The sequence below is a fragment of the Rhineura floridana genome, chromosome 14 (genome assembly GCF_030035675.1).
Source record: "Rhineura floridana isolate rRhiFlo1 chromosome 14, rRhiFlo1.hap2, whole genome shotgun sequence".
Classification (NCBI taxonomy): Eukaryota; Metazoa; Chordata; class Lepidosauria; order Squamata; family Rhineuridae; genus Rhineura; species Rhineura floridana.
This window is the reverse complement of record NC_084493.1, coordinates 33,124,914-33,137,536: the sequence shown is the minus strand read 5'-3', so window position 1 is coordinate 33,137,536 and position 12,623 is coordinate 33,124,914. Positions and strand designations below refer to the sequence as shown.

General features: G+C 46.8%; 1 protein-coding gene across 15 annotated transcripts in view; it reads right to left on the bottom strand.

Moving 5' to 3' along the window:
• Positions 1 to 12,623, bottom strand: part of TJP1 (tight junction protein 1) — a 313,552-nt gene that overhangs the window by 147,444 nt on the left and 153,485 nt on the right. The window contains exon 1 of one of the 15 annotated variants that reach the window (XM_061595853.1): positions 1,926 to 2,680. The exons of 12 other annotated variants lie outside the window; for them this stretch is intronic. Coding sequence is in view for 1 of the 3 variants with exons in the window: in XM_061595860.1 (XP_061451844.1) it covers positions 1,926 to 1,958 (33 nt within the window). In the remaining 2 variants the exon portion in view is untranslated. Of the gene's footprint in view, positions 1 to 1,925; positions 2,681 to 12,623 lie in introns of those variants that run through there. 2 more of the 15 variants (XM_061595856.1, XM_061595860.1) reach the window with 2 other exon arrangements.

Here is a 12,623-nt window from a genome sequence, read left to right as displayed (position 1 = left end):
CTGAGCATTTCAACTCCACTTCCTTCCCCCAGGGGAAAAAACACAGCTCACATACACACACACAGTAGAGGGAGGTCACAGTATCACATGCACCTGTGCCATATACTACGCCTACAGAGCAGGTGGAGTTTCTCTTGTATTCAACAGCACCACCCAACACATATTTGCACTAAGTCAGCAACAGCTGATTCAGAGGGAGTTGCTGAGAAATCCTGTATTTCAGGAATTGCAAAGCCTGCTGTTTCAGGAATTCCAGATGTGAAATTCCTGAGAAAGGACATGTCCTTTTGGAGTACAAAAAACATCCCCTCACACAGACACACCCCACGTGCTTGAAAAAGTTATTTCCATTCACACCACAGATTAAAGCACAGAAACATACAATTTTGCTAGGAGTTGAAATCTCAAAGCAAACATTTTCTGTTGCAACTTTTATGAGGCAGAACTGCAACCCCACAGCCAGGCCCTTCTACTACAGACATTCCAGAGCCCATATTTTAAAAGCACCGGAAGGAAGTTTCCACCCTGATACATCCCATTTTAAAAGCTAGCTGCTTGGCAAACTGTAGGGCAGAATCCACCTCACCCCACCTTCATGGTACAATCCCAAAACAAAGTGGGAGGCCAAGCCTGCAACAACCTCAAGCATACTCACTTGGGGATAAGCATCACTGAACCAGGTGGGGCTTACTTCCAAGTAAATGTGCACAGGATTGAGCTACAAGGCTGCAATCCTAAGCACATTTATTTCAGGCATAAGCCTCACTGAACCCAGTTAGACTTACTGTTCAGTAAGCAAGTTTAAAATCTTGTTGTCTTGGGTCCCTTTTGTAAACATCCTGTAGAAACTTTTAAAACCTGCCCTCCAAGAAGAGATTTAAAAAATAACCATTCTCTCCCCACTCCAGAAAGAACTAATTTCGAGCTTTGTGGCATCCTGACAGCACCAAACAGTCCTTCACCCAACAGAAGGGGGGGGAACAATTATGTCACCTGAAGAGAGTAATGCTGCAATCCAATGCACACTTATTAGGAAGTAAGTCCCAATGAACCCAATGGAGCTTTCTTCTGAGTAGACAGGTACTGGATTGCATTCTCACACACACACAATCAAGACGACCCTTCCCTAAATGTTCACTGAGCTCAGGGTTTTGTTTATTGCTCTACACCACCTCTGGCCTTTAGCCAAAGTGCAAAGAAAACTGTAAAAAGAGTGGGGCATTTAAACAAAACGCAATCAACAAAAGTGCTTCTCAGCAAAGAAAGGAATTTGGAGGGGCAGGTTGACTCTACAGCCCCCCAACCCTTAACAACAAAACACCCACATCTTAAAACACTTGGGGAGAGCCGAAGCCCTGAGGGGAAAAGCGCCATGTGAACCAACAACCAACCAAGTTATACAGAGAAACACAGATGCGTGTTGTGTATCATCACAAATACACAGTACAGTAGAGGGGTTTTTTGGGGGGGGGAAAGCCCAACTAACCCTATTAAATAGACACACACATACATCTCTCTCTGTGTAGATATGTACATATACAAACACACGCCATACCCATGTATTAAACACACACAGAACAAGGCAGAGGATATCGCCCTGTGAGCCCCCAGCCCTATTGAACCACGCGCCTCCCCCTTCCCATTTATTATCTTGGGGAACCTGAGGCAACCCTTCTCAAGCAAAACACTTTCTCACGTACAACTAACAAGAATGTGTGTATGTGAGAGAGAGACAGAGAGAGCGACCGACTTGCAATGGGAGGGGGGAGAAGGCGAGCAAAGGGGCTTCCCTCTTGAGCGCCCCCCCATTTACTCCCTCCATCTGTCCGTCCGTGTGGGGCCGGGAGCGCTCCGGCCTCACCTTTTTCCGGCGCTGGCCGCCTGGCCGGCAGGCGGGCGACCAAGCAAAGGTGGATTTCGCTTACCTTGTTGGAAACAGCTGCGGCTCGGGCAGACATTTTGTTTCCTTCCAGTCCCCGGAGGAGGGGAAACAGAGGAGGGGGGAATGGAGGGACCAGGCGGGCGGCGGCAGCAGCAGCCCTCGCTTGCCTCAGTCCCTCTCGCCCTGCCTGGAAGCCCCGGGGTCCGTCGTCCCCTCGCCGGCTCGCCAAACTTCTCCCGCTCTCCTTCGACGTCTCCTTCCTTCTCACGCCGCCGCCCAAATCAGCATGCTCCCCTAGAAGAAGCGGCGGCGGGTCAAGTTTGCTCAAAGTCCGGCAGCTCCTCCAGGCTTGGCGGAGCAGAGGAGGAGGAGGACGATACTCATACTCGGAATACCCTCAAGCCGAGAGGAGGTCGCCGCTGCCGCCGCCCTCGCCTCCTTTGCGTGCGCACAGAAATAACAACAATAATATTAATTAATAAATGAGCGAGGCAACTCTTGGCCGCAGCGGCTTGTCCGGTTCCCAGCAGCTTCCCCTGCAAGAGGAGGGAGGCGCAGCGCAGCAGCTACAGCTACTGCTCTTTGCTTTTGGTTGTTGGCGGCGGCGGCGCTGCTTCTCCCGTTCCCAGCAGCAGCTACATGCCTGCCTCTCTCAGCAACCACTGACATGTCTGACTTGTTGGGAGTGTCCATTCGCTCTCCTCCCCGGAGGGGGGAGCCTGAGGGGGGGAGAGCAGAGGGGAGTGAGAGAGACCGAAGTCAGCCTTGCTTTGCTTTGCTTTTTGCACGGATTGCCGCACATACATACGCATCCCGCCCCCCAAAGACATCACTCTATAAAGAATATGTTACGTCAAGAAAAGAAAAAGAATTAAGAATGCTAACGCCGTTGCAATAAAGGCACTTCTCGAAAGGGGCCGCAGAACCTTGCAATGCTCGGGGACTTTCTCATTTATTTATTTATTTTGCCCCCCCTCGTGCAATATTTCCCCTCCTCTCCAAAGAAGTATGTGTAACAGTTGCAAAGAGAAACAGGTTTTGCTGCCCTCCGGACGCACGGCGGAGAGCGTTCGCAAATGCTGGGGGGGGGGGGCGGGACGACTTTTGCGTTGCATCGGTCCTCTTCGGCTCCCCCCTTTGCTTTCCAGCGCTTTGGTTCGGGCTGCGAACCCTGTCGACGACTGGGGCAGCGAGTTTCCTGGAGCGGGCGAGCCTATCAGAGGCCACGGGAGGAGGGAGGCTTGGGAAGGCAAAGGACCGAAGGAGGATGGAGGCGATTGCAGAGTGACGAGAAGATAAAGAGGGAGTCGTCGGCCTGTCACCAGTTTGCCAGAGGTTTTTGGACTCTTGTTCCCGTCTCATGCCCATGGTGATTTGTTTTCTTATTTGCAATTCTGTTTTTCAGCCAGAATAATCATATCTAGATCCGTGTTAATAGTGCAATCGACTCAGAAGTAAATCCCACTGAGTTCAGTTGGACTTGCTCCGAGGGAAGTGTGTATTGGCGATATGTCTACTCAGAAGTAAGCTCCATTCGGTTCAATGGAACTTGCTCCCAGGTGAGTGTGTATAAGATTGCAGCCTAAGTGTCTTGCAGCAAAAAACAACTCCGCAAAGAGTCTTGGGGCATCTTAAAGTCATAATGGATTTATTGTTGCCAAATCTATTGTGATTGGCTACTGCCCACATCATCAGAACCTGCTTCCCAAAACCCAAGTGGGAAACCAAAATTTTACACACACAGCTTTTGTCCTAAAAGAAACCAAGGTCCAGCTTAGCACAGATGAGCTATCACAGGCAATATGCAAAATATTTGCTGCTTTGATCAGCTATGGCTGTAGAATTTAACTTGGAAGAAACTCTCATAAACATCTTTATTATTTTGTGCATATATACCACACCTAACAAGAAAATATCCAAGGCAGCTTAAGACAAAAAAACAGAGTAGTAAAAGCCAAAATATCAGTAAACCCGGTCAGTAAACAAACTTTAAAAAAGAGAGTAAAAGGCAGTGGCAGCATCAAACAATTTAAGGATGGCACTCTACAACGGCTTGTTGAAATAAAATGGCCTTTGCTGCCCTTCTGAAATCAATGACATCTAAATAAATGTGCCTAAGGTGTAGTAGCACAACAAAAATCTAACATACACTTTTCTGGGAGCACATCTCATTGAACTCATTGGGGCTAACATTTGAATAAGCAAGCATAGGCTTACCACCAAACTAGATGTAATACTGGTACAACACGACACAACTTTGGGTCATGCTAAATTCATATAAAACTATCAACAGCTACTACTACTGAACAGTTCAGAGGCGGGCAACTAGGATGATCAGGGTACTGGAAACAAAGTCCTATGAGGTGACTGAAAGAACTGGGCATGTTTAGCCTGGAGATGAGAAGACTGAGGAGAGATATGATAGCACTCTTCAAGTACATGAAAGGTTGCCACACAGAGGAGGGCTGGGATCTCTTCTCATTCGTCCCAGAGTGCAGGACATGGAATAATGGGCTCAAGTTGCAGGAAGCCAGATTTTGACTGAATGTCAGGAAAAACTTCCTAACTGTTAGAGCCATACAGCAATGGACTCAATTACCTAGAGAGGTAGTGGGCTCTCCGACACTGGAGGCCTTCAAGAGGCAGCTGGACAGCCATCTGTTGGGAATGCTTTCATAGAATCATAGAATAGTAGAGTTGGAAGGGGCCTATAAGGCCATCAAGTCCAACCCCCTGCGCAATGCAGGAATCTGAATCAAAGCTTTGATTTGGATTCCTGCAATGAGCAAGGGGTTGGGTTTGATGGCCTTATAGGCCCCTTCCAACTCTACTATTCTATGATTCTAGTCATGATGGCTACATGCAAAGTTCAAAGCCAAGCGTGTTTCTAAAGATCAGTTGCTGGGAAGCAAAAATGGGGGAGGACTTTTGCCTGCATGTTCTGCCAGCCAGCACCCTATGATGCCAACAGAGCTCAAACCCAGTTCTGTCTCTTCTGCCACACTCAAACTGCAGTCTGTTGTTCTGTTCAAACACAAGACACCTTGCACAATCCCTGTGGCTGAAGAAAGGGAGGAATCCAGATGAATCCTCTTCTCTGACCATCAGCGAGCCTTCTTTGCTCCCATTGAGACACATCACTGGAACATCATGAGCTACCTCCTGCTGGGAGGAAGGGTGGGATATAAATCAAATAATAAATAAATAAATAAAATGTCCAGGTATTGACTCAGGGCAAACCACACAGATAGCCCTACTAACAGAAATCTGAAATGAGACCCATTCTTTTTTTAAAAGGATTATTGTACATGTATATCCGAATTCATTCATGAAATTTTCCCCACTTTTCCTCAAGGAGCTCAGGGTGGTATACATGGTCCCTCCCCCCGTTTTATCCTCACATGTTTTTCTTTTACTTACACTGTAGTTTTTCCCCCTCAGTAAGTCACAGGAATGGCAGCTATGTTTTTCCCTCTTCACAATATGGAATGTGTCTCATTTTAGGTGTACCCACAGCCCTAAATTGCTGCTTTGCAGTGCCAAGTAGCTTCTATTGTTGTATGTCCAGGTGAACAGGTAGACTTGCTGGAGCGGGGCTTCCCAGACCTATGAATGGTTATTTCCTGGTAAAGCAGAGAATCCCCCTCACTACCCTGAAGGGAAGGGAAGAATCTATCAAGAAAGGCAAAAAGGGTTCTTGCAAAACACCTTTGAGAATAGCAAGGCCTTTCAGCCCTTCCAGAAGTTGGGAGAGACAAAGGCAAATAGAAGGGAGGTGTTGTTTGAGGGATCCCCACAGGAAAGATGCAAAGTGCCAGTCACACAGGCAGGGTTTACATCACTTGGGGCCTTGAAAACTAACAATGTTATCTTAAATTCAAATGAACTGCCCTGCAGTAGCCAGCCAAAGTAAAGAATGCAGGATGGGCATAATTTGATCACTCACAGAGGCCTAGAACTGTACAAAGCTGCAGTGCTGCATTCCGAACAAGCCACAAACACTACCAGAAGCATGCACAGAAAAGATTTACAGCAGCCTTTGCCAACCTGGTGCCCTCCAGAGGATTTGAACTACAACTCCTATCAGCCCCAGCCAGCAGAGCTATAGTCCAAAACCTCTGGAGGGCACCAGATAGGCAAAGGATGATTCATAGAAAGCAATCCTTGTGATTACCCGGATCACCACAGCAAAGTCAGCTTTAAGCAACCATAGTTGGATTGCACACTTTTCACACTGAATGTAAAGGAGAAATAAGGACTGTCAGGGTTCCTGGAAAGGCAGAAAGACTGTCTGAAGCTGAATGTTGCAAGATTCAAGACAGACAAAAGAAAGTACTTCTTCACACCACACATAGTTAAGCTGTGGAATTCACTCTCACAGGATGGCCACCAACATGGCTTTAGAAGAGGATTAGACAAATTCATGGGGGATAAGACTATCAGTGGCTACTGACCATGATGGCTATGCTCTGCCTGCATTGTCAGAGGCACCCTGCTTCTGGCTAGCAGCTGCCGGAGATGGCAGGAGTGGAGAGTGTTCTTGCACTTCGGTTCTGCTTGTGGGCTTCCCATCACAGTGGTAGGCCACTGTGAAAACAGGATGCTGTTCTAGATGGGCCACTGGCCTGATCCAGCAGACTGTTCCTATGTCCCTGCTGTTTTATGCATCAGCATGGAATGATAAAACGATCAAATAAATTTGGCAGGCACAATACAGGCAAGTTAAGCACATTTAAGTCCCATTCCCTAAGTCCCAGTAATGGAAGACCCAGAGGAGAGAAGGGGTGGGACAGAGATAAACAACTCTGGCAATTCACGCTAACAACATTTTAACAAGGCATCCCCTACCCTAGAGGAAAAAATAGGGGCAGTGAATCACCAGCAACAGGGCCCAAAAATGGTGCCTCTCCCTGGCAAACAGGAACAGTTGGGGCATATCTGTACATTGTGATTCAATTGATTTAAATTTTCAACACCTGGTACTACTAACATGGTTGCTGTTCTCCCAAGCTGAATTCCTTGTGACTTTAGTCTCCTTCACACGTTTTCCACATGAAGGAGATCCACACACAAAAGAGGCAGTGTGGCCATTCTGCTGCCCCTCCCCCTGTTAGAAACCTGTGTGAACAACTGAATTGTGCATAAATGTGTGAATGTGGGAAGCCTAGGCATATAGAGCTCTATGCACATAAGCATCCATGGGATTTTAAACCCTGCACAAGTGGGGTTTGTTAATTTTACTAATTTAAGGCATTTAAACAGTGCCCAAAAGGCTGTCAGAACAGCTTACACAAATCAGAACTAAAACAGCCCCTGTCCTCAGGCGCACAATCGAACAAGAGATAACACACAAGGAAAAAGAAACTGGACGGAGGAAGGGAAAACAAGCTCAAGCGCCAATTCTTAAAATTACAATTCTTATGATGAAATTATATCATTCTGTCTATGCAGTTTCTGGCTATCTAGTAGAACAACTCCTCACCGATGTCAGTGGCAGCCCAGACTGTCATGGCCTTGATAAAGGGCAAGTCCCCCCCACCTCCAGGTATACTCTTCCCTCCAGATCAGATCCAGGCCAGGAGGACAGGGCAGCTCCTGGCACACAGTTCTTCCCTCAGACAGCTGACCTGACAGCATTTAGGAGCCTCACAGGAGGAAGCACCCTCCTACCATGCTGGTGTCAGGGGCAGTTGTGACTGATCAGATACAACAGCAGAACAGGTGACTTTGTCCAGGTCAGAAGGGCAGGGGAGCTGCCTGGGCCCCAGATCATGTGGAAGTCTCTATGCACAGGTGTCCCTGTTCAGACATCCAAGTTCAATGTGTGGACCTCGGGGTGGGAAGCCATGGAATGCTGATGGCACAACCGGCAGCGCAGATCTCCTGCTCCTCCTATGTAAGGAGCCCTCTGTACACATACAAGAGGGCACTGTGCTCTCGGTTTTCCATCAGCACTCTTCTAGGTTCTGACACTTTAACAGTTTGCTCATCTTTAAATAACAGTTGTTCAAAGATGATACTTGAGCTGAATTTGAAAATGAGAGATTCTATGGTTCAGTGCTGTGCATTTTAATCCTACCAAGAATGGGTTTATTTCGGCTTGAATTTTAGGACTCCTTGTTTGTATCTGAAACAGAATCTTGGCTCCACGTTGCCAATATTAGACTCAAAGCACTTATTAAATGCCAGAGCTGGTCCTCCTACTCAAATAGGGCCTTGGATAATACCAAGAAATCTGAACAAGAAGCAATCCTCTTTTTTCAGTCTAGACATTCAAACTACAGTTGATGGGACTTTCTTGATATACCTTATTTTAAGGAACACTACAAAGGGCTGGCCTAAAACATTTTCATTCCTGCGGTGGAAGAAAATCCACATGACACCCCACTAATTGACATAGAGTACAACCCACCGGGAAGCTCTCCATGTGTGTCTTAAAATGAACAGGAGTTGCTCCAGAGTTCAAACTGTGCTCTCGTCAATGGGGCGTGTACAGGAGAAATTTGTAGTAGATTCTGTTGTGTGAGTCAGATAGGCCTGTTCCTTCACTCTGAATGACACCGTAACTCCACCAGCTGACCGTGTGAATGGAGTCCTACAACACCTGGCCACAGGTTTTCCAGCTGAGCAGGAGATTAGACTAGATAAACCAGGTGTGGTGAACCTTTGGCCCTCCAGATGTTGCTGAACTACAACTCCTATCATACCTGGCCACTGACCATGCTGGCTGGGGCTGATGGGAGTTGTGGTTCAGCAACATCTGGAGGGCCAAAGTTTCCTCACACCTGAGATAAGCCTTCTTCAACCTTGGGTCCCTCCAGATGTTGTTGGACTATAGCTCCCATCATCCCTGACCATTGGCTAAACTAGCCGAGAATTATGGGAGCTGTAGTTCAACAACATCTGGGGACCCTAGGTTGAAGAACTCTGGACAAGAAGACCTCCAATGCCCCTTTCTCTCTCCACAAAAGACCTATGGTTCTGTAAAAAATCATACTGCTTTATTTCATAATGCCACAGAATTCCAAAATCACTGTAGTCTTTCTATGGTTTTCATCTTCCAGTGCTGCTGGAATAGACAGGAAGGAAAAGGCTGGGACCACAACAGGAAACCAGCTTCTGAACTGAGAAAATACAAGAGGTCACGTGCTTTAAAAGGGTTTCCAGAAAGCTCTTGTTTTCTCAAACCACTCCCTGTTCTTTAAAACCCAACAGAGCTCTATGTGCATATATTTTTATATATCAGGTGTTAACATAAATGCCAATAATAATAATAATATACTTCAACTTGTCCTTGTTTACTAGGGACAGTCTCTCTTTTCTGGTGCCCTAGTAAATTGCTATTTTGTCCCTGTTCTTGACTCTGGAGGAGATGTTGAGCATGACTAAAACAAAAATAGAATGTAGTCGTTTTGCTTTTATTCCCCATTCCCACAAACTTACACTGAATTTGTTTGACTGCAGCTATTCTACCATTGTGAAATGAAACATTGTTACATTCTTTGCTTTAAAAAAAAAACAAAAACCCATAATGCAGGATATTTTTTTAAAGGCAGATAGATTCCAAGCTGCCTACTGTTCTAGTTTTGTTTCTTGTTTGTAGTTCATTGTAAACTCTTCTTTACAAACTTTTAACTTGGGTGCACGTTTCAGATGCCCCTGGCTGTACTGAGGCACTCTCTTCCGCCTTGGTGACCTCAATAACATTAAGGCCAGTACAACACTCCCACAACTGTATTAATAAACGATTCCTGTCGCATGAGAAAGTGCAACCCAATCATATTGAATTTCCAGGATTATGTTCCAGTTTTTGATATTTGATATAGCAATCTTACAAACAGAGGAAGCTGGCATCCCACAGAGAACTTTTGTTAAGGATAAGCAGGCTATGGAAGGATCAAGAAGAAGAAAATAAAAATGAATGTGTTTGAATTTGCAAATACTTCTGTGCAGCCAGGATGCACGCAAAGATCCATTGACAGATTGTTCAGCCACAAATGAACCCACTGCCCATCCTAAGGCAAGGGTAGCCAATGCAGTGCCCTCCCTATTTTTTGGACTGCAACTCATGTCATCACTGGCCATGCTGGATGAAGCTGATGGGAATTGTAGTCCTAAACATCTGGCAAGCCCAAGGTTGGCGAAGGCTGTTCTAGCTGATGGACTTATAGACAGTAAATAGAACCAGTATTACTTTTGTGTAACATCAGTAGTATTCAAATACTATGGTGTTACTAGCACCACTTCAGACAAAACAGTGATCAGGGATAGCCAAAATAGTGTCCTCCAGATACATTTGGACTCCAACTCCCATCAACCCACATCCATCTAACAACATCTGGAGAGCCACAGGTGGCCAAACAGTTACAGACACACTTGGATGAAGCAGATTATCTAGATCCAATCGGACTTCAGGACTGGACATGGAACTGAAACAGCCTTGGTCACCCTGGTGGATGATATGAGGAGGGCGTTGGATAGGGGAGAATATACCTTCCTCGTCCTCCTGGATCTCTCAGCGGCTTTCGATACCGTCGACCACGGTATCCTTTTAGATCGCCTGGTGGGATTGGGAATAGGAGGCACCGTTTTACGGTGGCTCCGTTCCCATCTCTCAGACAGACATCAACGAGTGGCACTGGGGGATGAGGTTTCAGACCCTTGGCCTCTCAACTGTGGAGTGCCACAGGGCTCTATCCTCTCCCCCATGCTATTCAACATCTATGTAAAGCCGCTGGGGGCCATCATCAGGAGATTTGGGCTGCAGTGCCACCAATATGCGGATGACACTCAGCTCTATCTCTCATTTAAGTCCTCACCAGAGTTGGCTGTGGACACCATGTCCAAGTGCTTGGAATCCGTAAGTGGATGGATGGGAAGGAATAGGCTGAAACTAAACCCCGATAAGACTGAGATGTTGCTCGTGGGAGACAAGAGAAGGTTAGGAGGAATAGACCTGGTGTTTAATGTGGTAAGATTGCCCCTGAAAGACCAGGTCTGCAGCCTCGGGGTCATTCTTGACTCCCAACTGTCCATGGAGGCTCAGGTTTCAGCAGTGAGCCGGGCAGCTTGGTATCAATTACATCTGATAAGGAGGCTGCAACCCTACCTTCCTGTCCATCTGCTCCCACGGGTGATACATGCCCTGGTCTCCTCCCGCTTAGACTACTGTAATGCGCTCTACGTGGGGTTACCCTTGAAAACGGTCCAGAAATTACAACTGATACAGAATGCGGCGGCACGATTGATTAAGAACAGCCGTTGCTGTGATCATATCACTCCGGTGTTAGTAGATCTACACTGGCTACCAGTTGTTTACCGGGCCCAATTCAAGATGTTGGTGTTGACCTATAAAGCCCTATACGGTTTCGGCCCAGTTTATCTGAAGGAGCACCTCCAGCATCACCAATTATGCCGCCTGACGAGATCAGCCACACAAGACCTTCTCTCAGTCCCACCAGTTAAAATAGCGAGGCTGGTGCGGACTAGAGAGAGAGCATTCTCGATTGTGGCCCCCACCCTCTGGAATTCCCTTCCTTTCGACCTTCGCCATGCCCCCTCCCTGATAGGTTTCCGCCGAGCCTTGAAGACCTGGCTGTTCAGGCAGGCCTACGGGATCCCTGGGGTGGGTTAGCTTTTAATACTGTTATTAATCAGAATTGTAGTGTTTAGTCTAATTACTGATTGTGGCCCTCATTGTTTTATACTGTATTTTATTGTAGTGATGTACGTCGCCTAGAGTGGCTGTTAATTCGGCCAGATAGGCAACTCATAAATAAAATTTTATCATTATTATTATTAGCCACCCCTGCAATAAACCATGGTTGTTACACAGACAGTGCTGGTTCCAGGTTTTGGGGGGAAGGATGCTCTTGGCAAGCCCCTTCCCTGAGTGTGCCCTCTCCTCATCCCACCACTGCTGCCACTGCCTGTTTGCTTGCTTCTTCCTCTGGGCTGAACTGGCCCCATCTCCCAGGTAGGGAGAGGGAGCATAAGGTGTATGGAAGTTACTGTTCTTTTCACTTTTCATTTTCTGAGGGGGCAGGTGACCAGGCAGGAAAAGCAGGAGGATAAGCAGGAGGATGACCAGGAGGGCCAGGGATTGGCATTGGGCCCCCTACTGGGGCATGGACCTCAGCAAGTGCCTGATGTTGCTAACCCATCGTGCCAGTGCTGTACATTAATGAGCTGGCAAAAGCCTCAGATTCGCACACTTCCCCCTCTTTCCTCTGCCTGCAAGTGAAAGGGGACTGAAACTCAGCAAATGGTGGTTTGTTCAAATCAGTTTGTTACCTAGCCAGAATATCAACATCTGATCCTGGTTTGATCTTCTGACTTGCTAACAAACTGTGTTTTGATGTCCTGGCTTGCTAATAAACTCTGTTCCCCTTGTGCACAAAGAGGTGTGGGGGGGTATGTGCAAACCTGAGTCTTGTGCCAACTCATTCGTGTAGCGATAAACCACAGTTTGTCATTACATCTGAACAAAGCCATAAAGATGGAAGGCACCAAACAGCCTTCATTTGCATACATGCACTCTCCTAAAATTGTGTTAAAAGCCATTAAAAATACACACTTCATAGAACACATCAAGAGAACTTCAGGGCCACAGCCCTGAAGGAAAGGCAGCAGCCTGGAAAAGAGCTGGCAACTTTGCTGATTCTTTCAGCTGTTCTGGGATAGAGGAAATCCCATTATAGTTTCATTGTTTTATTTTTTTTCCTTGCGGATGCAGCAGGAA